Source organism: Poecile atricapillus, chromosome 28 (assembly GCF_030490865.1).
Source record: "Poecile atricapillus isolate bPoeAtr1 chromosome 28, bPoeAtr1.hap1, whole genome shotgun sequence".
Classification (NCBI taxonomy): domain Eukaryota; kingdom Metazoa; phylum Chordata; class Aves; order Passeriformes; family Paridae; genus Poecile; species Poecile atricapillus.
The window spans coordinates 2,257,180-2,283,093 of NC_081276.1; the positions used below are offsets into that span (position 1 = coordinate 2,257,180).

The following is a 25,914-nucleotide window of genomic DNA, read 5'->3' on the forward strand; positions in this document are numbered from 1 at the left end:
ATTAAAATTTGGTCAATTTTCCATCCCTTTGATTTTTTCCCCTTTTTTCCCTCCTTCCATGTTGGAATTCAGCCTCATTCCATTAAAATTTGGTCAATTCTCCATCCCTTAGTTTTTTTCCCCCTTTTTCCCCCATTTTCCCCTCCCTCCACGTCAGAATTCAGCCTCATTCCATTAAAATTTGATAAATTTTCCATCCCTTTGGTTTTTTCCCCTTTTTTCCCTCTTTTTCCCCCATTTTCCCCTCCCTCCACGTCAGAATTCAGCCTCATCCCATTAAAACTTTGGGAAAATTTTCCATCCCTTTGGTTTTTCCCCCTTTTTTCCCTCTTTTTCCCCCATTTTCCCCTCCCTCCATGGCAGAATTCAGCCTCATCCCATTAAAATTTGGGAAATTTTCCATTTCTTTGGCTTTTCCCCCTTTTTCCTTGCTCTCTGTGTCAGAATTCAGCCTCATTCCATTAAAATTTGGTCAATTCTCCATCCCTTTGGTTTTTTCCCCCTTTTCTCCCTTTTCCCCCTCTCTCCACATCGGAATTCAGCCTCATCCCATTAAAATTTGATAAATTTTCCATCCCTTTGTTTTTTCCCTTTTTCCCCCCATTTTCCCTCCCTCCACGTTGGAATTCAGCCTCATTCCATTAAACTTTGATAAATTTTCCATCCCTTTGGTTTTTTCCCCCTTTTTTCCCTTTTCCCCCTCTCTCCACATCAGAATTCAGCCTCATTCCATTAAAATTTGATAAATTTTCCATCCCTTTGGTTTTTCCCCCTTTTTCCCCCATTTTCCCCTCCCTCCACGTTGGAATTCAGCCTCATCCCATTAAAATTTGGGAATTTTCCGTCTCCTCATTCGGATTTGATTAAACCTGGCCGGGTTTTCCTGCCGGGATGAGGCGAGGGCAGCGGGATCGAGCATTCCCAACCCCCCGGGATCCACCCCGGAGCCACAAATCCCCCCTGGAGCTGCAGGATCCGGGGATGGATCCCGGGATTTTGGGGGTCCCACCCCAGAGCCCCCCGATCCCGCGGGGACCCCGCGATCCCACGGGAATCCCCCAGCCCTGCCTCAGTTTCCCCGCGGGGAGGAGTTTCCAAGGAGCTCCAGGAGGCCCCTGGGGTGGGATTTGTGGGATGGGATTTATGGGAATATGGGATTTATGGGATGGGATTTATGGGATGGGATTTATGGGATGAGATTTATGGGAATATGGGATTTATGGGAATATGGGATGGGATTTATGGGATGGGATTTATGGGATGGGATGGGATGGGATGGGATGAGATGGGATGGGATGGGATGGGATGGGATTTATGGGATGAGATTTATGGGATAGGATGGGATGGGATTTATGGGGATATGGAATGGGATTTCCAGGAATATGGGATGGGAATATGGGAAAATGGGATGGGATTAAGGGATGGGATTTATGGGAATATGGGATGGAATTTATGGGATGGGATTTATGGGATGAAATTGATGGGACGGGATGGGATGGGACGGGATGGGATGGGATGGGATGGGATTTATGGGATGGGATTTATGGGATAGGATGGGATGGGATTTATGGGAATATGGGATGGGAATATGGGAATATGGGAATATGGGAATACGGGATGGGATTTATGGGATGGAATTTATGGGATGGGATTTATGGGATGGGAACACAGGATGGGAACACGGGATGAGAATATGGGATGGGATTTATGGGATTTATGGGATGGGAACACAGGATGGGATTGATGGGATTGTTGGGATTTATGGGAACACAGGATGGGATTGATGGGATTGATGGGATTGATGGGATTTATGGGAACACAGGATGGGATTGATGGGATTGTTGGGATTTATGGGATTTATGGGAACACAGGATGGGATTGATGGGATTGTTGGGATTGATGGGATTTATGGGATTGTTGGGATTTATGGGATTGATGGGATTTATGGGATTTATGGGATTTATGGGATGGGAACACGGGACGGGCGCCGTGGCAGGAGGGAGGCGGGAGCCGGCGGGGGTGAATTTATTAGAAAATAAAATGTTTAATAAAAGAGCAGCTCCTGCTCCCTTCACAGCACTGGGGGGGTGGGGACAGCGACCGGGGGTGACAGGGGGGGACAGCAGCAGCAGCAGCAGCAGGAGGAGGAGGAGGAAGAGGAAGAGGAAGAGGCTCCTCCTCCTCCATCCAGCGTTTCCAAGTTCACACAACCACGGGAGAAGCCCGGGGGGGGCTCGGGGGGCTCTGGGAGCCGCTCAGGACCCCGCCAGGTAAATCCCTGCGGAGGAAAGGCCAGAAACATCGACCCCGAGCCTCGGGAAAGGAGTTTGGGGGGAGAGGAGGGGACCCCAGGGCCCCCCCGGGATGGGGGAGAGCAGGGGTGGGACCCTCTGGAAAGGGAGATCAGCACCTCAGGGACGTGGGGAGCAGGGAGGGACACCTGGGGACACTGGGGAAGGGATCCTGAGCACCCCAAAATGCAGGGAAAGGACCCTGAGTGGGAAAGAGACCCCTGAACACTCCAGGAATGGGAATCTGTGCACCCCAAAATGCAGGGAAAGGACCCCGAGTGGGAAAGGGACCCCCCAGCACCCCAAAATGCAGGGAAAGGACCCGAAATACCCCAGGGAAGGGATCCTGAGCACCCCAAGGAGCAGGGAAAGGACTCTGAGTGGGAAAAGGACCCCCCAGCACCCCAAAATGCAGCAAAAGGACACGAAATACCACAGGGAAGGGACCCCGAGTGGGAAAGGGACCCCCGAGCACCCCAAAATGCAGGGAAAGGACCCAAAATACCCCAGGGAAAGGACCCTGAGCACCCCAAGGAGCAGGGAAGGTACTCAGGGGGAAAGAGACCCCTGAGCACTCCAGGAATGGGAACCTGTGAACCCCAAAATGCAGGGAAAGGACCCGAAATACCCCAGGGAAAGGATCCTGAGCACCCCAAGGAGCAGGGAAGGGACTCTGAGTGGGAAAGGGACCCCCAAGCACCCCAAAATGCAGCAAAAGGACCCAAAATACCCCAGGGAAGGGACTCTGAGTGGGAAAGGGACCCCTGAGCACCCCAAAATGCAGGGAAAGGACCCGAAATACCCCAGGGAAAGGATCCTGAGCACCCCCAAGGTGCAGGGAAATGCCCCCACACCCCCCAGGGAAAAGCCCCTCAATTCCCCCGGGAAGGGACCCCCCTGCTCCCCCAGCACCCGGGGCACGGGGAGAGGACCCCGCACCCCCCAAGGCTGTGGGGATGGGACCCCCCGGCCCCTCCCCCGGCCCTACCTGTAGCAAATCTCTTCTTGACCAGCGACATTCGGTACCCCGGCGCCCGCCAGCTCCACCTCCACCCCCGACAAGGTGCTGCCCTCAGCTGCTGAACTGGGCGGCCACGGGACTGGGCTTACTGGGACCCCCCAGCGGCTCCCAGCTGGCCGAGAGCCGCCCGCAGCCTGGGGGGACAGCGCAGGGGTTGGGGAGGGGTCGCCACGCGGAGCCCCCCCCCCGCCCCCGTTTCCCACCCTCCCCACCCCGGTCCTGCCCTCACCTCCTGCCCCGGGGCACCGGGAACGTCCAGAAGCTTCCAGAGCAGCCCGCTTCTCCTCCAGGTTCCTGCCGGGAAAAGGGGATGTCCTCGAGACCCTCATCTGCAGCCCCAAAATCCATCCCCAGCTCCTCATCCCAGCAGCGTCCCCATTTCCCAGTTCAGCATCCCCATTTCCCAGTCCAGCATCCCCATTTCCCAGTTCAGCATCCCCATTTCCCAGTTCAGCATCTGCATTTCCCAGTTCAAAGTTCCCATTTCCCAGTTCAGCATCCCCATTTCCCAGTCCAGCATCCCCATTTCCCAGTTCAGCATCCCCATTTCCCAGTTCAGCATCTGCATTTCCCAGTTCAAAGTTCCCATTTCCCAGTTCAAGGTTCCCATTTCCCAGTCCAGCATCCCCATTTCCCAGTTCAGCATCCCCATTTCCCAGTTCAGCATCTGCATTCCCAGTTCCAGTTCAAAGTTCCCATTTCCCAGTTCAGCATCCACATTTCCCAGTTCAGCATCCCCATTTCCCAGTCCAGCATCCCCATTTCCCAGTCCAGCATCCCCATTTCCAGTTCAAGGTTCCCATTTCCCAGTTCAGCATCCCCATTTCCCAGTTCAAGGTCCCCATTTCCCAGTTCAGCATCCCCATTTCCCAGTTCAGCATCCCCATTTCCCAGTTCAAGGTTCCCATTTCCCAGTTCAGCATCCCCATTTCCCAGTCCAGCATCCCCATTTCCCAGTCCAGCATCCCCATTTCCCAGTCCAGCGTCCCCATTTCCCAGTTCAAGGTTCCCATTTCCCAGTTCAAGGTTCCCATTTCCCAGTTCAAGGTTCCCCATTTCCCAGTTCAGCATCCCCATTTCCCAGTTCAAGGTTCCCATTTCCCAGTTCAGCATCCCCATTTCCCAGTTCAGCATCCCCATTTCCCAGTTCAAGGTCCCCATTTCCCAGTTCAGACACCCTAAAGCCCCCCTCTCCACCCCAATCACCTCAGACCCCCCCAAATCCCCCTTCTCCCACCCTATGGGGTTTCAGACCCCCCAAACCCCTCTCACACCCTGTTCAGCTTCAGACCCCCCCAAAACCCCCCTCTCCCACCCCAATCACCTCAGACCCCCCAAACCCCACCTCTCCCACCCTATGGGGTTTCAGACCCCCCAAACCCCCCCTTTCTCCCATCCTGTTGAGTTTCAGACCCCTCAAACCCCCCCTCCCCACCCTGTTCAGCCTCAGGACCCCCAAACCCCCTCTTGTCCCACCCTGTGGGGTTCAGACCCCCAAACCCCCCCTTCTCTCACCCTATGGGGTTTCAGACACCCCAAACCCCCCCCTCCCCACCCTATGGGGTTTCAGACCCCCCAAACCCCCCCTTCTCCCACCCTGTGGGGTTTCAGACCCCCCAAACCCCCCCTTGTCCCACCCTATGGGGTTTCAGACCCCCAAACCCCCCCTTCTCCCACCCTATGGGGTTTCAGACCCCCCAAACCCCCCCCTTCTCCCACCCTATGGGGTTTCAGACCCCCCCAAACCCCCCCTTCTCCCACCCCATGGGGTTTCAGACCCCCCCAAACCCCCCCTCCCCACCCCTATGGGGTTCCAGACCCCCCAAACCCCCCCTCCCCACCCCATGGGGTTCCAGACCCCCCTCTCCCCTCCCCACCCCGTTACCAGCAGGCCGGGGGCTGCAGCCGGAGGTTGCTGAGGGGCTCCTCGAGGGGCAGCAGGACGTGGACGTTGGCGAGGGGCACGGGCAGTGCCAGGGCCAGGGGGTTGTAGCCGTACTCGACACTGACCCGCGTGGCCGTGGGCGAGCAGTCCCAGCGCACACAGAGCCGCAGAGGAGCCCAGCCGGGACCCCAGCCGCGAGAACTGAGACACGGAACGGGGTTTGGGGGGTCCCCGGGGGGGTTTGGGGGGTCCCGGGGGGTCCCCAGGGGGTTTGGGGGGGTCCCCGGGGTGGTTTGGGGGATCCCTGGTGGGGTTTGGGGGGTCACCGGGGAGGTTTGGAGGGTCCCCGGGGAGGTTTGGGGGATCCCCGAGGGGGTTTGGGGGATCCCCGAGTGGGTTTGGGGGATCCCCGGGGGGGTTTGAGGGGTCCCCGAGGGGGTTTGGGGGGTCCCCGGGGGGGTTTGGGGGATCCCCGAGGGGGTTTGGGGGGGTCCCCGAGGGGGTTTGGGGGGTCCCCGAGTGGGTTTGGGGGGGTCCCCGGGAGGGTTTGCGGGGTCCCCGAGGGGGTTTGGGGGGGTCCCCGAGGGGGTTTGGGGGATCCCCGGGGTGGCTTGGGGAGTCCCCGAGGGGGTTTGGGGGATCCCCGGGGGGGTTCAGGGGATCCCCGGGGGGGTTTGGGGGGTCCCCGAGGGGGTTTGGGGGTCCCCGAGGGGGTTCAGGGGATCCCCGAGGGGGTCTGGGGGGTCCCTGGGGGTGTTCAGGGGGTCCCCGGGGAGGTTTGAGGGGTCCCCGGGGAGGTTTGGGGGGTCCCCGAGGGGTTCTGGGGGATCCCCGGGGTGGTTTGGGGGGTCCCCGAGGGGGTTTGGGGGTTCCCTGGTGGGGTTTGGGGGATCCCTGGTGGGGTTTGGGGGGTCCCCGGGGGGGTTTGGGGGGTCCCCGAGGGGTTCTGGGGGGTCCCCGAGGGGGGTCTGGGGGGTCCCCCGGGGGGGTTTGGGGGGTCCCCGGGGGGGTTCAGGGGGTCCCCAGGGGGTTTGCGGGGTCCCCGAGGGGGTTTGGGGGGTCCCCGAGGGGTTCTGGGGGATCCCCGGGGTGGTTTGGGGGGTCCCCGAGGGGGTTTGGGGGATCCCTGGGGGGGTTTGGGGGGGTCCCCGAGGGGGTTTGGGGGGTCCCCGGGGGGGGTTTGGGGGGTCCCGGGGAGTCCCCGGGGGGGTTTGGAGGATCCCTGGTGGGGTTTGGGGGGTCCCCGGGGGGGTTTGGGGGATCCCCGGTGGGGTTTGGGGGGTCCCTGGGGGTGTTCAGGGGGTCCCCGAGGGGGTTTGGGGGTCCCCGGGGGGGTTTGGGGGTCCCCGGCGGGGTTTGGGGTTGTCAGCAGAGTTAGAAACTTCTGGGTTTATTTTTGGTTTGGTTTTTTTTTTTGGTTTGTTTTTTCTGGGGGTTCTGGGGTTGTGAAAAAAAAAAATCTGATTTCTTGGGAAGTAATTAGAGAATTTTTATGTCTGTTATCTCTTATCTAAACCTGTCTGTTTTGTAGAAAGTTGGTTATATTGTATATTGTATTACTATATATATAATATAAAACATATATAATATACAATATATGTAATACATTATATAATATAATATATAAATCATAATATAATCTATTATATATAATATATCTAATAATATGTAATATGTAATATTATAATATGTAATAATATGTAATATTATATTATATTATATTATATTATATTATATTATATTATATTATATTATATTATATTATACTATATTACATTATATTATATGTAATTATATGTAATTATATGTAATTATATGTAATTATATTATAAGGGTTATTATATGTATATGTAATATATGTAATTATATTGTATATATATTATATTATATTATATTATATTTATATTATATTATATTATATTATAGAATATTATAGATATTATATTATATATAGAATATTATATTACATTAGAATATTATATTATATTATAGAATATTATATTATATTATATTATAGAATATATAGAATATATATGATAATAATATTATATACAATATGTATTATTAATATATAATATATAATTATAATAGATAATATATAATAGATAATAGATATTTATATATATATATATTAGAAACTTGGTTATCCTGCCAGCTGTGGATTTTAACCACTCCTTCAAATCCCTCAAACAAAATTCCAAACCCCCTGAGGCGGTTCACCTAAAAATCACATCCAGACCTTCACTTCCTTTATCCTTCCCCTGGATTCCCCTTCACAGAACAAATCTGTGATTATAATTATTATAATTATAATAAAATTATCATCCAGAAAGAAAACCCTTCCCTCCTCCCTGCTGCTCTGAGCTCCAACCCTGCACCGCAGGCAGAAATTCTGTCAGAATTCAGAGCCCTGCTGGCGCCGGGGCTGGAGGGAAGAAGAAGAAAAAAGCAGAATTTGATTTTCCCGGGGCTCACCTGTACTTGAGGAGCGGAACGTTGTAATAGGAGGCGGCCGGGCTCTGCTCCGCCTGTTTCTGCAGCTGCCCGGTCAGCGCTGCCATGTTCAGCCAGAAGTCCTTGGTGCTGGGGTCGCTCTGGGAGGGGTCGCTGGGGCGCGGGGGCAGCACGGGCTGGGTACCCCCAGGAGCTGCCACCCCCTAAACCAGCTCCAAAGCAGCTCCATGGGGTGCCCAGAGCGCTGGGATCCCCCCAAAACTCATCGCTGCAATTCCAGGATGCCAGAGCGCTGGGATCCCCCCAAAACTCATCGCTGCAATTCCCAGGATGCCCAGAGCCCCAGGATCCCCCCAACTCATCGCTGCAATTCCCAGGATGCCAGAGCGCTGGGATCCCCCAAAACTCATCGCTGCAATTCCCAGGATGCCCAGAGCCCCAGGAATCCCCAAAATCCCAAAACTCAGCTCCTCATCGCTGCAATTCCCAGGATGCCCAGATCCCTGGGGAATCCCAAAAATCCAAAAATCAGCTCCTCATCTCTGCACCCCTCAGCTCCAGAGGACATCCCCAGGAGAACAGGGACACTCCGTGCCCCAAAACCCTCCCCCATCACAGCACCCATCACTTCCCAAAATCCCTGTGCTCCCCGACACCCCGAAAATCCACCCCTATCTCTGCACCCATCACCTCCCCAAAATCCCTGTGCCCTCCTGCACCCAAAATCCACCCCTATCTCTGCATCCACCACTTCCCTGTGCCCTCTGTACCCCAAAATCCACCCCTATCTCTGCACCCATCACCTCCCGGTGCCCTCCTGTACCCAAAACCCTCCGCCCATCACAGCACCCATCACTTCCCAACGTCCCCTGTGCTCCCCGACACCCAAAATCCACCCCTATCTCTGCACCCATCACCTCCCTGTGCTCCCCGACACCCCAAAATCCACCCCTATCTCTGCACCCACCACTTCCCTGTGCCCTCTGTACCCCAAAATCCACCCCTATCTCTGCACCCATCACCTCCTGGTGTCCTCCTGTACCCAAAACCCTCCCCCATCACAGCACCCATCACTTCCCAAAATCCCTGTGCTCCCCGACACCCCAAAATCCACCCCTATCTCTGCACCCATCACCTCCCTGTGCCCTCCTGTACCCCAAAATCCACCCCTATCTCTGCACCCATCACCTCCCGGTGCCTCCTGCACCCCAAAATCCACCCCTATCTCTGCACCCATCACCTCCCGAGACCCCCGTGTCCCACCCGACACCCCCTGCAGCCCCCCACCACTGCCCCCGCTCCCTCCCAGGCCGTCCCCAGGTGTCCCCGCGGTGTCCCCCGCCGTGTCCCGCGGAGTCCCCAGGTGTCCCCGCGGTGTCCCCTCGCTGTCCCCGCGGTATCCCCGCCGTGTCCCGAGGTGTCCTCTCCGTGTCCCCGTGGTGTCCCCGCCGTGCCCCGAGATGTCCCGCCGTGTCCCGAGGTGTCCCCAAGTGTCCCCGTGGTGTCCCCGCCGTGTCCCGAGGTGTCCTCTCCGTGTCCCGTGGTGTCCCCGCCGTGCCCCGAGATGTCCCGCCGTGTCCCGAGGTGTCCCCAAGTGTCCCCGTGGTGTCCCCGCGGTGTCCCCTCGCTGTCCCCTCGTTATCCCCTCGCTGTCCCCTCACTGTCCCGCGGTATCCCCGCCGTGTCCCCTCGCTGTCCCCTCGCTGTCCCCCGCGGTGTCCCCTCGCTGTCCCCTCGCTGTCCCCAGGTGTCCCCGCGCTGTCCCGCGCTGTCCCCTCACTGTCCCGCGGTATCCCCGCCGTGTCCCCGCGGTGTCCCCTTGGTATCCCCTTGGTATCCCCTCGCTATCCCCTCGCTGTCCCGCGGTATCCCCGCCGTGTCCCCGCGGTGTCCCCTCGCTATCCCCTCGCTGTCCCCTCGCTGTCCCGCGGTGTCCCCTCGCTGTCCCCGCGCTGTCCCCTCGCTGTCCCGCGGTGTCCCCCTCGCTGTCCCCTCGCTGTCCCCTCACTGTCCCGCGGTGTCCCCAGGTGTCCCCGCGCTGTCCCCAGGTGTCCCCGCACCTGTAGAGCAGCTCGGCGTTGGGCAGGAACTGCTCGATGGCTCCGGCGTTGAGGAGCCTGAAGCTGAGCACGGGGCGGCGCCGCGGGGCCGCTGAAGACGCGCACGATGCCGGCGGGGAAGGACATGGTCAGCTCCCCCGTCACCTTCACCAGGCAGCTGGGGGGACACGCCGGGGGTCAGGGGAGGGGTCCCAGCCGAGCCACGGGACCCCCTCGGGACCCCCCCCCCCCCCCCCCCCCCCCCCCCCCCAGCCCGTACCTGTCGGAGTCGCGCCCCTTGAAATAGGCGTGCACGTACTCGGTGAAGGCGGTGGCCACCGGCAGCGCGTCCTGCGAGCCCAGCACCACCGGGCTGGGACCGCGCGACAGCCCTGGGGAGGGGGGCAGAGGGGTCAGGGCAGGGCTGGGACCCCCCCCGGAACCCTCCCCAAATCCCCCCCGGCACGCACCGAGAGCCGGCGGGGCCACGGAGAAGAAGCCGCGCTCGCCCAGGCTGGCGGGGGCCGAGTGAGAGGGGCCGCAGCTCCAGGAGGGCGAGGGGCTCAGCGAGCGCGACTGCCGAGGAAAGGAGGGATGGGGTGGGGGTCTGCAGAGCACACCCCTGAGTCCCGCACCCCTGAATCCTGAACCCCTGAATCCCGCATCCCTGAATCCCTCATCCCTGAATCCCGCATCTCTGAATCCCTCATCCCTGAATCCCGCATCCCTGAATCCCGCATCTCTGAATCCTGCACCCCTGAATCCTGCATCCCTGAATCCTGCACCCCTGAATCCTGCACCCCTGAATCCTGAACCCCTGAATCCTGCATCCCTGAATCCTGCATCCCCGAATCCCGCATCCCTGAATCCTGCATCCCTGAATCCCTGAATCCCGCACCCCTGAATCCTGCACCCCTGAATCCCGCACCCCTGAATCCCGCATCCCTGAATCCTGCACCCCTGAATCCTGCACCCCTGAATTCTGCATCCTTGAATTCTGCATCCCTGAATCCCGCATCCCTGAATTCCTGAATCCTGCACCCCTGAATTCCTGAATTCTGCATCCCTGAATTCTGTGTCCCTGCATCCCCCATTCCCGCATCCCTGGGTACCCCTGCATCCCCAAAATCCTGCATCCCTGAATTCCCACATCCTATATCCCCGAATTCCCAGATCCTGCATCCCCTGAACTTCCAAACTCTGTATCCCTGCATCCCGCGTCCCCCAAATTCCCACATTCCCCAAATTCCCGCATCCCCCAAATTCCCGCATCCCCCAAATTCCCGCATCCCCCGAATTCCCGCATCCCCAAATTCCCGCATCCCTGCACCCCCAAATCCCCACTCCCCCTCTCCATCACCCATCTCCCCCTTTTCCCTCCCCAGGGAATCCTCTCCCAGCGCCCCCTTTCCCGCCGCTGCCATTCCCAAACTGGGAGCGCTGGGAAGCCGCGGCGTGGCTGCCCGCCCCTCCCGGGGGTCCCCGAGACCCCCAGCCCGGGGGTCCCCGCCCCTCCCGGGGGTCCCCGTGCTCCCCATCCCGGGGTCCCCGCGCCCCCCATCCCGGGGGTCCCCGCACACCCATCCCGGGGGTCCCCGCGCCCCCCATCCCGGGGGTCCCCGCGCCCCCCATCCCGAGGGTCCCCGCCCCTCCCGGGGGTCCCCGTGCTCCCCATCCCGGGGGTCCCCGCGCCCCCATCCCGGGGGTCCCCGCACCCCCATCCCGAGGGTCCCCGAGACCCCCATCCCGGGAGTCCCCGCCCCTCCCGAGGGTCCCCGCGCCCCCATCCCGGGGGTCCCCGAGACCCCCATCCCGGGGGTCCCCGCGCCCTCATCCCGAGGGTCCCCGCGCCCCCATCCCGGGGGTCCCCGCGCCCCCCCGGGGGTCCCCGCACCCCCATCCCGGGGGTCCCCGCACCCCCATCCCGAGGGTCCCCGAACACACATCCCGAGGGTCCCCGCGCCCCCATCCCGGGGTCCCCGCGCCCCCCGGGGGTCCCCGCACCAGGTCGCTGTTGCTGCCTGGCCCGGCCGGAGGCCGCTTGGAGCGGGAGCGGCGCGGGGGGGCCACGAGAGGAACGTCCCGGGGGGCAGCGCTGGGCCAGGAGGGGACACAATCTGGGGGGGGCACGAACGGGGGGGTGAGGGGAGAGCCCCCCGACACGGCAGGACCCCCCCCGGGATCCAGGATCTCCCCTCGGGGATCCAGGACCCCCTCCCCGGGATGCAGAACCCCCCCCAGGGATCCAGGATCTCCCCTCGGGGATCCAGAACCCCCCCCTGGGATCCAGGACCCCCCCTGGGATCCAGGACCCCCCTCGGGATCCAGGACACAGTTCAGGGTAATGGGGGCAGATTTAGGGACTGGGGGGGCAGAGTTTGGGGTTATGGGGGGGCAGAATTAAGGCTAATTAAGGGGCAGATTTCGGGGTTATGGGGGGCAGAGTTGGGGGTTATGGGGGGCAGAAATGGGGGTTATGGGGGGGCAGAATTAAGGCTAATTAAGGGGCAGATTTCGGGGTTATGGGGGGCAGAGTTATGGGGGCAGAGTTTGGGGTTATGGGGGGGGCAGAGTTCGGGGTCATGGGGGGCAGAGTTTGGGGTTATGGGGGGCAGAGTTGGGGTTATGGGGGACAGAATTAAGGCTAATTAAGGGGCAGAATTCGAGGGACTGGGGGGCAGAGTTGGGGGTTATGGGGGGCAGATTTCGGGGTTATGGGGGGCAGAGTTGGGGGTTATGGGGGGCAGAGTTGAGGTTATGGGGGGCAGAATTAAGGCTAATTAAGGGGCAGATTTCGGGGTTATGGGGGGCAGAGCTGGGGGTTATGGGGGGCAGAGTTTGGGGTTATGGGGGGCAGATTTCGGGGTTATGGGGGGCAGAGTTTGGGGTTATGAGGGGCAGAGTTGGGGTTATGGGGGGGCAGAATTAAGGCTAATTAAGGGGCAGAATTCGAGGGACTGGGGGGCAGAGTTGGGGGTTATGGGGGGCAGATTTCGGGGTTATGGGGGGCAGAGTTGGGGGTTATGGGGGGCAGATTTCGGGGTTATGGGGGGCAGAGTTGGGGGTTATGGGGGGCAGAAATGGGGGTTATGGGGGGCAGATTTCGGGGTTATGGGGGGGCAGATTTCGGGGTTATGTGGGGCAGCTCCCCACGCCACTCACCCGGCTCCGACTGCAAGGGGGGGGTCCCGGCCGTGCCCCCCTCGCTCAGCCTCGCCCCCGCCCCTTGGCAGCCCCACGGGGAGGGGCTGGAGGACTCCCCCCCGCTCGGGGGGGCCGGCGAGGAGGATGAGGAGGAGGCCGAGTTGGAGGAAGGACGCGTCAGGGGGGGGCTGCTCCCCAGCGGGGCTGCGGGGTCTGCCCCAGGCCGGGGGCTCCCCGAAGGGATCCGGCGAGGGGGCTTCTCTCGGGGCGCTGAGGCAGCGGCCGCGACCCCGGGGCGCGACCCCCCGCGTCCCCCCAGAGCCCCTCGGCTCCGGGGCCGCTGAAAACGGCGAAGTTGGGGGGCTCGGGGAGGCGGCCGGAGGGGCTGCGGGGCCGGGGGGCCCAGGAGCCGCTGGAGGGGGGGCGGCTCCGCTTTGGGGCCGGGGCTCTGCGGCGTTCCCGGCTGCGGGGTCCAGGGCCGGGAGTCCGGGGAGGGTCCGGGCGCGGGGTGAGAGGGCGAGTCCAGCCCCGAGTCCTCCACGTTCTCCGGGGATGAGGAGGAGAAGGGTGACGAGGATGAGGTGAGGACGTAGGAGCGGGGGGCTGCGGGACAGCCCCGGTCAGAGCACGGCCCCCTCCCCACCGCCGGGGGTGGGGGTCCCATCCCGGCCCCCCAAATCCTCACCCGGGAATTCCTCTGCTTCCAGCGCCGACTCCAGGGGAGGCCCGAAGAGAGCGGCCGAGGGCGGCGTGTCCTGGGGGGGCTTCCTGGGGCCGCTGCGACAGCGACAAAAGGGGGGGGGGCTCAGAGCCCACCCGGGACCCCCCAAGGATGGGGGGTGACCACCCCATGGCACCCCAATCCCTCCCTGTCCCCCTACCTGTGCAGCTGCGCCGCCGGGAGACCCCTCCCCGTGCTGTCACCTGCGGGGAGAGGGGACACTGCACTGCACCCCCACTCCTCCCAAAAAAATGCGCCCCCCCCCCCCCCCAAATCCGCAGGACCCCCAGGCCAGCCTCACCCGCGGCCGGTGTCCCCTCGGGCTCCGTGTCACCCGGGGCCGGGGTCAGGGATGGCGCGTGTCCTGCGGAGGGATGTCACCGTCAGGGGACACGGAGCCACCGGGTGGCTCGGGAAAGGTGGGGAGGCAGCAGGGGTCGGCAAGGGGACAGGGAATGGGGCTCAGAGGGGGTGGCACTGTCCCCAAGGGGGCTCAGGGAGGGTGGCACTGTCACCAAGGGGGCTCAGGGAGGGTGGCACTGTCACCAAGGGGGGCTCAGGGAGGGTGGCACTGTCCCCAAAGGGGCTCAGGGAGGGTGGCACTGTCCCCAAGGGGGCTCAGGGAGGGTGGCACTGTCCCCAAGGGGGCTCAGGGAGGGTGGCACTGTCACCAAGGGGGGCTCAGGGAGGGTGGCACTGTCCCCAAAGGGGGCTCAGGGAGGGTGGCACTGTCCCCAAAGGGGGCTCAGGGAGGGTGGCACTGTCCCCAAGGGGGGCTCAGGGAGGGTGGCACTGTCCCAAGGAGGGCTCAGGGAGGGTGGCACTGTCCCCAAGGGGGCTCAGGAGGGTGGCACTGTCCCCAAGGGGGCTCAGGGAGGGTGGCACTGTCCCCAAGGGGGCTCAGGGAGGATGTGATGTCCCCAGGGATTTGGTCTAAGGAAGGGTGGCATTGTCCCCAAGGAATGAGGCTCAGGAATGATGTGATGTCCCCAAAGAAGGGGTCTCAGGGAGGACACGATGTCCCCAAGGAATGGAGCTCGGGAATGCTGTGATGTCCCCAAAGAAGGAAGCTCGGGAATGCTGTGATGTCCCCAAGGAATGGAGCTCGGGAATGCTGTGATGTCCCCAAGGAACTCGGGAATGCTGTGATATTCCCAAGGAATGGAGCTCGGGATTGCTGTGATATTCCCAAGGAATGGAGCTCGGGAATGCTGTGATGTCCCCAAGGAATGGAGCTCGGGAATGCTGTGATATTCCCAAGGAATGGAACTCGGGAATGCTGTGATGTTCCCAAGGAATGGAGCTCGGGAATGCTGTGATATTCCCAAGGAATGGAGCTCGGGAATGCTGTGGTATTCCCAAGGAATGAGGCTCAGGAAGGACACGATGTCCCCAAGGAGCTCAGGAATGCTGCGACGTCCCCAAGCCTCGCTGCCACCTCCCCGGTGCCACTTACGTGACGCCTGCCTCCTGACGGTGCCCTGCAAGAGAAGGGGACAGGGATGAGGCGATCCCGGGAATCCCGGGGGTCCCCGCGGCCCCCCCAGGCTCACCCCGACACCGGGGGCCAGGATGAGATTTCCCACGGTGGCCTTGAGCTGCTCCACGGCGGCCTCGGCGCTGCCGGGCGCTTCCCGCGGCTGCACCGGTTTGATGTGCACGTAAAACTTCCGCGGCTCGTCCTCGTCGTAGTCGGAATCGCTGGAGGAACACCCGGCATTCTCCGCCTCGCCTGAGCCCCCGTCAAGGAAATTCCCGCTTGGAATTCTCCTTGGATTCTCCCCACTCTCCCAAAAATTCCCTCGGTTTTCCCGGCTCCACGGTAAGGATACTGCGGGCGATGTCCGGGCGCACGGTGAATCCGTCCTCGTCCACCTCCGGGCAGCCCTGCGGGGACACGCTGGGACATTCCCGCTGCTCCCGGGCTGGGAACGGCAGCGCCGGGTGGGGACACCGGGACACTCACCAGGTCGTTATCCGGAGATTCCCTAGGGAATGACAGGGACATGTCAGGCGGGGGAGAGGGGAAAGGGTGTGGGATGCAGGGATGGGGGAATTCGGGGATGGGGGAATTCGGGGATGCAGGGATGGGGAATTCGGGGATGGGGGAATTCGGGGATGCAGGGATGGGGGAATTTGGGGATGGGGGAATTCGGGGATGGGGGAATTCAGGGATGCAGGGATGGGGGAATTTGGGGATGGGGGAATTCAGAGATGCAGGGATGGGGAAACTCGGGGATGCGGGGATGGGGAATTCGGGGATGCGGGGATGGGGGAATTCGGGGATGCAGGGATGGGGGAATTCGGGGATGGGGGAATTCAGGGATGCAGGGATGGGGGAATTTGGGGATGGGGGAATTCAGGGATGCAGGGATGGGGGAATTCGGGGATGGGGGAATTTGGGGATGCAGGAATTTGGGGATGCAGAGATGGGGAATTCGGGGATGCAGGAATTCGGGAATGCAGGAATTCAGGGATGCAGGGATGGGGGAACCCAAGGATGCAGGAATTCGGGGATGCAGGGATGGGGGAATTCAGGGATGGGGGAATTCGGGGATGCAGGGATGGGGGAATTCGGGGATGCAGGAATTCAGGGATGCAGGGATGGGGGAACCCAAGGATGCAGGAATTCGGGGATGCAGGGATACTGGATGATGGGATGCAAGGATCCAGGGATGTGGAAATGCCAGGATGTGGGATGTGGGAATGCTGGGATGCCGGGACATGGGAATGCCAGGATGCTGGAATGCCGGGATGAGGGAATGAATGTGGGAATGCTGGGATGCAGGAATGCTGGGATGTGGGAATGCCGGGATGCCAGGGTGCAGGATTGTGGGAATGCTGGGATGCAGAAATGCAGGAATGCCGGGATGCAGAAATGCTGGGATGCAGAAATGTGGGAATGCCGGGATGCGGGAATTGCCAAGATGTGGGAATTGCCGAGATGTGGGAATCTGGGAATTCTGGGATGCAGGAATGCCAGGATTTGGGATTGTAGGAATGCCGGGATGCGGGAATGCCAGGATTTGGGATTGCAGGAATGCCGGGATGCAGGAATTGCTGAGATGTGGGAATTGCCAGGATGCAGGAATGTGGGAATGCCAGGATTCAGGATTGCAGGAATGCTGGGATGCAGGAATTGCCGAGATGTGGGAATTGCCGGGATGCGGGAATCTGGGAATTCTGGGATGCAGGAACGCCAGGATTCAGGCTCTTACACGGCATCACGCTCCCGCTCCTTACGGCTCAATCCCGGGATCCGGAACGCTTTGCTCCGGCTCCTCTTGGGTCCTGGGAAAAACGGGATCGGGGTGAGGAGGAGCCTCCGCAGCCCCCGGAATTCCCAGCTGGATGCAGACGTACTTGCCTTCCTGCGCTGGAGCCAGCCGGTACTCGTCGAAATCCAACGCTCCTGCCATGGAAATCCGGGATCAGCCGGGATCGGCTGGGATCAGCTGGGATCAGCCGGGATCAGCCGGGATCAGCCCGGGATCAGCCCGGGATCAGCCCAGGATCAGCCGGGATCAGCCGGGATCAGCCCGGGATCAGCCGGGATCAGCCGGGATCAGCCCGGGATCAGCCGGGATCAGCCTGGCATCAGCCCGAGATCTGCCCGGGATCAGCCAGGATCGGCTGGGATCAGCCCGGGATCAGCCGGGATCAGCCCGGGATCAGCCGGGATCAGCCGGGATAAGCCGGGATCAGCCCGGGATCAGCCGGGATCAGCCCGGGATCAGCCCGGGATCAGCCCAGGATCAGCCGGGATCAGCCGGGATAAACCCAGGATCGGCCGGGATCGGCCGGGATAAACCCAGGATCAGCCTGGGATCAGCCCGGATCAGCCGGGATCAGCCGGGATCAGCCGGGATCAGCCTGGATCAGCCCGGATCAGCCGGGATCAGCCGGGATCAGCCGGGATCAGCCGGGATCAGCCCGGGATTGGCTGGGATCAGCCGGGATCAGCCCGGGATCAGCCGGGATCAGGCGGGATAAACCCTGGATCAGCCCGGGATTGGCTGGGATCGGCCGGGATCAGCCGGGATCAGCCGGGATCAGCCCGGATCAGCTGGGATCGGCCAGAATCAGCCCGGGATCAGCCGGGATCAGGCAGGATAAACCCTGGATCAGCCGGGATCAGCCAGAATCAGCCCGTGATCGGCTGGGATCAGCCAGGATCAGCCAGGATCGGCCGGGATCGGCCGGGATCAGCCGGGATCAGCCGGGATCAGCCTGGGGTCAGCCGGGATCAGCCGGGATCGGCCGGGATCAGCCGGGATCGGCCGGGATCAGCCCGGGATAAACCCAGGATCAGCCCGGGATCAGGCGGGATAAACCCTGGATCAGCCGGGATAAACCCTGGATCAGCCGGGATCAGCCCAGGATCAGCCGGGATCAGCCCGGGATCAGCCGGGATCAGCCGGGATCAGCCGGGATCAGCCGGGATCAGCCGGGATCAGGCAGGATAAACCCTGAATCAGCCGGGATCAGCCGGGATCAGCCCGGGATCAGCTGGGATCAGCCGGGATCAGCCCGGATCAGCCGGGATCAGGGATCCATCCCTGCCCAGGTGTGACCCCCAGCCTCACCTGGCCGCTCCCTCCCCGTGCCTTTGCTCTCGGCAAACCTCCGGAGCAGCATCTCCGTGCCGATGTTCTCCACGTTCTGCTTGAATTCCTCGTGGACCTGGGGGGAAAAGGAAGGGAAAAGCGCCTGGAATAAGGAGGGAAAATGGGAATGGGGAGGGGGTCACTCACCTGGGGACTCACCTGGCCGATCTGGACGTGCGTGTCCTCCACGGAGTGGGAGTAGGAGCCGATGAGCCCCTTCATGTGACGCAGGTGGGCTTCTTCCACCTCCTGGAAGCGCTGGAGCGGGAAAAAATGGGAGGTCAGGACAGGGGGATATCCCCAGGGTCGGCAGGTGGGCAGGGAAAGGGGTTTGGGAAGGGTGGGATGGCCCCAGGTGGGCCTTTCCCCATCCCATCGATGCCCATCTCTTCCCAAATCCCATCAATTCCCATCCCTTCCCAAATCCCATCACTGCCCCTCCCTGTCCAAAATCCTATTGATGCCCATCCCTTCCCAATTCCCATCCCTTCCCAATTCCCATCCCTTCCCAATTCCCATCCCTTCCCAATTCCCATCCCTTTCCCAATTTCCTTTCCCCATCCCATCCCTTTCCCAAATCCTATTGATGCCCATCCCTTTCCCAGTTCCCTTTCCCAGTTCCCTTTCCCAATTCCCAGTTCCCTTTCCCCATCCCTTTCCCCATCCCTTTCCCAGTTCCCTTTCCCAGTTCCCTTTCCCAGTTCCCAGTTCCCTTTCCCAATTCCCAGTTCCCAGTTCCCTCTCCCCATCCCTTTCCCAATTCCCAGTTCCCTCTCCCCATCCCTCTCCCCGTGCTGCCAGCTCTGCCCACCATGGCCGAGTCCAGCATGCGCTGCTCGAAGTCGGCGCGCGCCGCGTTGTATTTGTCCACCGCCCTCCGCAGCGCCTCGCCCGCCTTCCGCGACTTCAGCTCCGCCTGTGCCAGCAGCCGGGGACAGCCGGGACACAGGGGACAGCCAGGGACCAGCCAGGGGACAGCCAGGACACAGGGGACAGCGGGAGAATGACAGGGATCATCAGGAATGGGACAGGAACCATCCAGGGGACAGCCGGGACAATGACAGGGATTGTCAGGAACAGGACAGGGACCATCCAGGGACCATCCAGGGACCAGCCAGGGGACAGCCGGGACACAGGGGACAGCCAGGGACCAGCCAGGGGACAGCCAGGACAATGACAGGGATCATCAGGAACCGGACAGGAACCATCCAGGGGAGAGCGGGAGAATGACAGGGATCGTCAGGGACCATCCAGAGACCATCCAGGGGACAGGGGACACCCAGGGGAATGACAGGGATCATCAGGAATGGGACAGGAACCATCCAGGGGACAGCCAGGGACCAGCCAGGGACCAGCCAGGGGACAGCCGGGACACAGGACAGCCAGGGACCAGCCAGGGGACAGCCAGGGACAATGACAGGGATTGTCAGGAACAGGACAGGGACCATCCAGGGACCATCCAGGGGACAGGGGACATCCAGGGGAATGACAGAGATCGTCAGGAATGGGACAGGAACCATCCAGGGGACAGTCGGGACACAGGGGACAGCCAGGACAATGACAGGGATCATCAGGAATGGGACAGGAACCATCCAGGGGACAGCTGGGACACAGGGGACACCCAGGACAATGACAGGGATCATCAGGAATGGGACAGGAACCATCCAGGGGACAGCTGGGACACAGGGGACACCCAGGACAATGACAGGGATCATCAGGAATGGGACAGGAACCATCCAGGGGGAAGAGGAACCATCCCGGATTTTGATGAGGATTGTTGGGGAAGGGACAAGGAATCATCCAGGGGCACAGAGGCCATCCACGAAAATGACAGGGATCATCAGGGAGGGGACAGGAACCATCCAGGGGGGACATGGATCATTCTGGAGAATCAGGGACCATCAGGAAGGGGACAGGGACCTCCTAGGAGGGGACAGGGACACCAGGGAGGGGACAGGGACACCAGGGAGGGGACAGGGACAGCAGGGAGGGGACAGGGACACCAGGGAGGGGACAGGGACAGCAGGGAGGGGACAGGGACACCAGGGATGGGACAGGGACACCCTGGGAGGGGACACAGACCTCCAGGGAGGGGGCAGGAACACCAGGGAGGGGACAGGGACACCAGGGAGGGGACAGGGACACCCTGGGAGGGGGCAGGGACACCAGGGATGGGACAGGGACACCAAGGATGGGACAGGGACACCAGGGAGGGGACAGGGACACCCTGGGAGGACACAGGGACACCAAGGATGGGACAGGGACAGCTGGGAGGGGACAGGGATACCCAGGGATGGGACAGGGACACCAGGGATGGGACAGGGACAGCTGGGACGGGACAGGGACACCAGGGAGAGGACAGGGACACCAGGGAGGGGACAGGGACAGCTGGGAGGGGACAGGGATCTCTGTGGGACAACAGGACCATGCAGGGAGGCTCAAGAACCACCAGGGAAGAGGAACAAGAACCACCACGAGGGCACCACCGAAGGGGAACCCCGGGACCATCGGGGAAGGGACAGGCGGCAGGAACCACCCAGGGACCAGCGAGGGCAGGGGGTGACGGGGACACCGGGGGTTGTCACCTTGTCGATCTCCTTCTGGCTGGTGCCCTCCTTGCGCAGCCGCTCGTACTCCTGGCACTTGCTGTGGTAGCTCTCCTTGGACTTGGGCAGCAGCTGGGCCACCCCGTGCAGGAGCTGCACGGCCTCCAGCGTCCCCGCCACCTCCTCCTTGGACTGCGTGGGGACAGCGGCGTGGGGCGGGCTGGGGACAGCAGCGAGGGGACGAGGACGGGAGGGAGGGAGGGAGGGAGGGGACAGCGCTACCTTCTTGTGCACCCGGCCCTGCTCCTCGCCGTAGCGCGAGATCTCCTTGATGAGGTCGTGCAGCTTCTTCATCAGCTCCAGGTGGCACAGGGCCAGCTTGTCCGAGGAGATGCGGAAAACCTCCCAGAGAGGAGCGAAAGTCCTGCTCGGGGAGGTGGGGAGAGGTCACCACCAGGGTCCCCGGGGTCCCCAAAAGCACCTGGAGGAGCCCCAGATCCCCCTACCCCAGCTGGGTCCCGTTCGTGGCCATCTTGGACAGCTTCACCATGGCCTTGGCGTAGTTCTCCTCGATGGCAGCCCTGGGATGGTGGGGAGAGGGATTTGGGATGGAGACAGGGTTTGGGGACCCTCCCTTGGGTTTTGGGGACCCTCCCCGGGGTTTTGGGGGCCCTCCCCAGGGTTTTGGGGACCCCCTCAGGGTTTTGGGGACCCCCTCAGGGTTTCAAGGACCTCCCCAGGGTTTCAGGGACCTCCCCAAGGTTTTGGGGACCCTCCCCATGGTTTCAGGAAATTCCCCAGGGTTTTGGGGACCCCCTCAGGGTTTCGGGGACCCTCCCCTGGGTTTTGGGGACCTCCCCAAGGTTTTGGGGACCCTCCCCATGGTTTCAGGGAATTCCCCAGGGTTTTGGGGACCCCCTCAGGGTTTTGGGGACCCTCCCCAGGGTTTCAGGGACCTCCCCAGGGTTTTGGGGACCCTCCCCATGGTTTCAGGGACTTCCCCAGGGTTTTGGGGACCTCCCCAGGGTTTCAGGGACCCTCCCCAGGGTTTTGAGGACCCCCTCAGGGTTTTAGGGACCCTCCCCAGGGTTTTGGGGACCCTCCCCGGGGTTTTGGGGACCCCCCCCGGGCACCTCTCCCGGACGAAGTCAGCGAGCTCCTTGGTGGAGATCTGCCCGTGCTTCATGTTGTGGTAGAGGACGTCGAAGCCGTGGTTCTTCTCTCCCTGCCAGGGGACCCCCCCCTCAAATCCCAAATCCCAAGGGACCCCCTTTTCCCCGGGATCAGCGTTTGGAGGGGCCCAAACCCCCCGGGATGGGGGTGCCGAGCCCCCCACCCCTGCCCAGAGCCGGCCCCGGGTGCTCCCCAGGAAGGGCTGGGGACCCCCCAAAAGCCCCCGGGGTTATTTCGGGTGCTGGCCCCCCCCGCACCCCCCAAAACGGCTTCACCTCAGCCCCCAACCCCCCCACCAGGGTGCAGGTGAACCCCCAGGGGAAACTGAGGCAGGAGGAAGAGGAAGGTGACGACCCAGATGAACCAGGAAGCGCCGGCCACGCCACTTCCCCCTCCCCCCCCCGGGCTGGGGACCCCCATGGAGGAGGGGGACAGCGATGGGAGACCCCCACACCTCCCCCCCCATGCCTCCCACCCCCCCAGTTAATTAATTAACAGCATTAACGATGGCGCCAGGCCTTCCCCCAAGGGCACGGGGGTCTCTGGGGGTGGGGGGCACCCAAGGGTGGGGGGTCCCGGCTTACCCAGAAGTGCTCGGTGAAATAGGACATCTTGGAGGGGGGGGTGGGGACCCCGCAGCTCAACTCGCGGTGCCCTGGGGAGGGGGGGGGGGGGACACCGGGGGGGTCCGGGGGGTCGCACCCCCCCCATCTTCACCGCTTTTCCCGGGAAAACGCAACCCCGTGTCCATGGAAACCGCACCCCGACCCCCCCCCCGGCCTGAGACCCCTCCCCAAGGTGTGCGGGGTACCGGGGGGGGCTCCGGGGGGGCCCCCGGGGCGGCGCTGGGCCCGACACCGGAGACGCAGATCAATAATAAATGAGCGGCTGCTGCGTGCGGTGGCGGCTGCTCCCACACCCGGCCCTGCCCGTGCCCCCCCCCGGCCCCCCAAAATCCCCCCCGCGCCCCCCCAGGAACCCCCACCCTACAGAAAAAAAATTAAAAAAATCCAAATGTCCCCAACCTCCCTCACCTCCCCCCCCCCAAATTCACCGTCCCCAAGCAGGACAGACCCCCCCAAAGCTCAGCGGGGGGACCCCCGGATGTGCCCCCCAACCCCGGGGGTGCCCCCCAACCCCGGGGGGTGCCCCCCACCCTCCCGGCCCCGCTCCCCATCGCGCACCGGAGAAAAACAGGAAACCCCAAAAAATTCGCGCCTGGTTGGCGCCAGCGGGGGAGCCCCCCCCGACTCACCCTGGGCTGTTTCGGGGTTCGCGGGGCCCCCCCGAGCATCCTCGGCGTGCCGGGGGTCTGCAGGGGTTAAAGGGGGGGTCAGGGCAGGCTGCAGCCCCCCCAAAACCCGCCCCGAGCCCTCCCCGCCCCCCCGGGCTCAGCCACCTGTGTCAGGAGCGGGGCGGGCTCAGCCCCCCCAATTCAACCCCGGCAAATTTGGGGTGCGGGGAAAAGCTGGGAGGGGTCGTGGAGCCCCTCAGGAACCCCCCCCCCCCCCCAGCCCCGCCGGTCCCGGGCGGCCGCGAGCGCCACGAACGCGCCACCGGCCAAAGTCCCCGCCGGTGGCCACCGAGTCCCCGAGCGGGACGGGGGGTGCGGGGTGGGGGGGCTGCGGCAGGACCCCCCCCCTTCACCCTCCCCGCGCCCCAAAACCGGGCGGATCGGGCCAGCCGCAGCCGTGACCTTCAGCGGGGCGCGGGGGGCGCGGGGGGACCCCCCGAAGGATGCGGGAGAACCGGAGGAGGCGGCGGCGGGGGGCGCCCGGTTCGGTAACGGGGGTGGGTGGGGGGGATGCGCACCCCAAAACCCTCCCGGGAACGGGAGGGAACGGCGGGGGGTCGGGGCGTGCACCCCAAAAAACACGAAAAGGAGGGAAAGCGCTGAAGCGAGCCCTGCACCTGCAGCGGCGGGAGGCGGCGGGGGGGGCCCGCCCGCAGCACCGGGAGCGGGACCGCGGCCAGCGGGGGCTGCACCGGTGCACCGGGGCTTTACGAACGGCGGGCGCCGCGTACAGCGAGGGGAGCGGGGGGGGAGATCTCCGGTACGGCCGGGATGGGGGGGGGACGCGGAGCTGCACCCTCCGCACCCCGGTGATGCTGCGGGGGCGGCGGGGGGGAACCCGCGCGGGAACGGCGGGGCCGGGGGGGCTGCGCGGCGGGGCCGGGGCGGGGGGGACTCGGTGGCGGGACCCCTGTGCGGGGCCGGGGCTCGGTGCCCGCTCCGGGAGGGACGCGGGACTCACCTGCGGGGCCGCCGCCGCCCCCGCCCCGCTCCGCTGCCGCCGCCGCCCCGGGACCGCGCCGGGACCGCGCCGGGGGCGGCGCTGGCCACGCCCCCTCCCGCCGAGCCGCGCTCCCATTGGCCAGCGCGCCCGGCAGCGGTGACCGCAGCCAGCGGCCGCCGCCTCCCATTGGCCGAGGCGCCGCCGCGCCGCGCGCGGGGAGGGGGCTGATTTGCATTTTTAAAGCGGCCGCCGCCCCGAAAGCGCGGCGGGAGCGGCGCGGGGGGAGATGCGGGAGCCGCCTGCACCGGAGAGGAGCCGCCGCCGTCCCCCGGCTGTCACCGGTGCCACGCCGTCACCCCTCTCCCGGGACTGCCGCCACCGCCGGCGCTGCCGCCCCCCGAGCTCGCGGCGCCGCTCCCGGTGCAGCCGCTCCCTCCCGCGCCCCCCGCCGCGACCCCGCCGGTTGTCACCGCACCCGCGGGCCCGGGCTGTGCCCCCCCCCCCCGCCGCCGCCGCCGGTGCCAGCCGGTGCCTCGCACCCCGCTGAGCTCATGGCCCGGCTCCGGCTGTCACGGGCGCAGCTGCGGGAGCGGGCACGGGGCTGTCCCCGCGGGCAGGGCGGACCCGGCGGGAGGGACATTCCCGTTTATCCCGGGGGGGATTCACCCAACCTCCCGGCGGGGCGGGGGACGCGCCAGCCCCGCCGTGCCACCGGAGCCGGCACGGCGGGCACGTCAGGAGGAGGCTCGGGTTACGCTGCCTTTTGTCCCGGCGACACCTGGCAGGTGTCACCGCGCCCGGGTGGCAGCGCCGCCGGGCTCGGGGGGCTCGGAGACCCCTCCCCAAATCCAGGATCGGGCCTCTGCCACCTCCGTGACCCCGCGGTGTCCCCGCGGGTGGTGGCGGCCACCCAAGGGAGGGGGGAGATGGTCCCCCGCCGGGACCCCCTCCCCAAAAGCCACTGGGAGCAGTCAGAGCGCTGGGAAAACGCGGAGTGGGGGGCTCAGAGGGGGCTGGGGGCACCGGGACACCCCCGGGGACAGCCCCAGCCCCGGGGGGCACACCCGGGCTCCAGGGGACCGAGCCCAGCAGTGGCTGAGGAGCCCCCTCCCCAAAACACCCCCCGGTGGAGCGAAGGGCCCGGGAAGGAGGAGATTTTGGGGAAGGGGAGGTTTGGGATTGGCTGGGCGGGGTGGGAGAGGGGAATTTTGGGGTGGGAAGGGGAATTTGGGGGTGGGAAGGGGAATTTGGGGGTGGGTTCGGGGGGCTTTGAGGGGTTTTTTTTTTACCCCCCGGTCCTGCCAGCCTCGTGCTGCCCACAAAGGGCACAGGGGGGGGACACGGGGAGCACCGAGGAGGCTCCGAACCCCCCCCAAAATCCCCCCAAAAAGCTGCGGGGGCTGAAGGCAGTGGCTGAAGCCCCCTCCTCCTCCTCCTCATCCTCCTCCTCCTGCTGCTCGTGGGGCCGAGGGCGGCGGGGCTGGGATGCAGGGATGGGGATGGGGATGGGGATGGGGTTGTCATGGCAACCCCGCATCCAGCCTCAGCCTCGGCGCTGCCGCACCGCAGCGCATCCACACCCCCCCCAACCCCTCTCCAACCCCCCCCGGGTGACACCCGGGACCCCTCCCCAAATCCCCCAACCCCTCTCCCACCAGCAGCTGCAACCCCTCCCCAAACCCCCCCCAAAAAAAACCCCAAAAATTCCCTTTCTCATGGCACAACCCCCCCCCTCACTCCCCCCAACAAAGGCTGAGCCCAACCCCATCCTTCTCCTCCCCAAATCCATGAGAACC

The 25,914-nt window shown here is 63.2% G+C and overlaps 1 protein-coding gene across 1 annotated transcript; it reads right to left on the reverse strand.

Annotated features, from left to right (window-relative positions):
• Positions 1 to 2,126: 2,126 nt before the first annotated feature.
• On the reverse strand, positions 2,127 to 24,172 carry FCHO1 (FCH and mu domain containing endocytic adaptor 1). The gene is given in 36 exon segments (XM_058859032.1): positions 2,127 to 2,278; positions 3,280 to 3,319; positions 3,321 to 3,365; positions 3,367 to 3,449; positions 3,544 to 3,586; positions 3,588 to 3,606; positions 5,198 to 5,398; positions 7,673 to 7,804; positions 9,712 to 9,785; positions 9,787 to 9,868; positions 9,971 to 10,082; positions 10,161 to 10,266; positions 11,695 to 11,807; positions 12,853 to 13,012; positions 13,014 to 13,134; positions 13,136 to 13,258; positions 13,260 to 13,437; positions 13,520 to 13,611; positions 13,716 to 13,758; positions 13,857 to 13,919; positions 15,012 to 15,036; positions 15,109 to 15,287; positions 15,388 to 15,442; positions 15,522 to 15,543; positions 16,774 to 16,846; positions 16,923 to 16,967; positions 18,142 to 18,238; positions 18,322 to 18,420; positions 18,974 to 19,078; positions 20,748 to 20,900; positions 20,991 to 21,132; positions 21,215 to 21,289; positions 21,842 to 21,933; positions 22,466 to 22,536; positions 23,137 to 23,193; positions 24,137 to 24,172. Coding segments are annotated over 34 exon segments (3,042 nt in total). The 5' UTR covers positions 22,493 to 22,536; positions 23,137 to 23,193; positions 24,137 to 24,172; the 3' UTR covers positions 2,127 to 2,255.
• Positions 24,173 to 25,914: the final 1,742 nt, after the last annotated feature.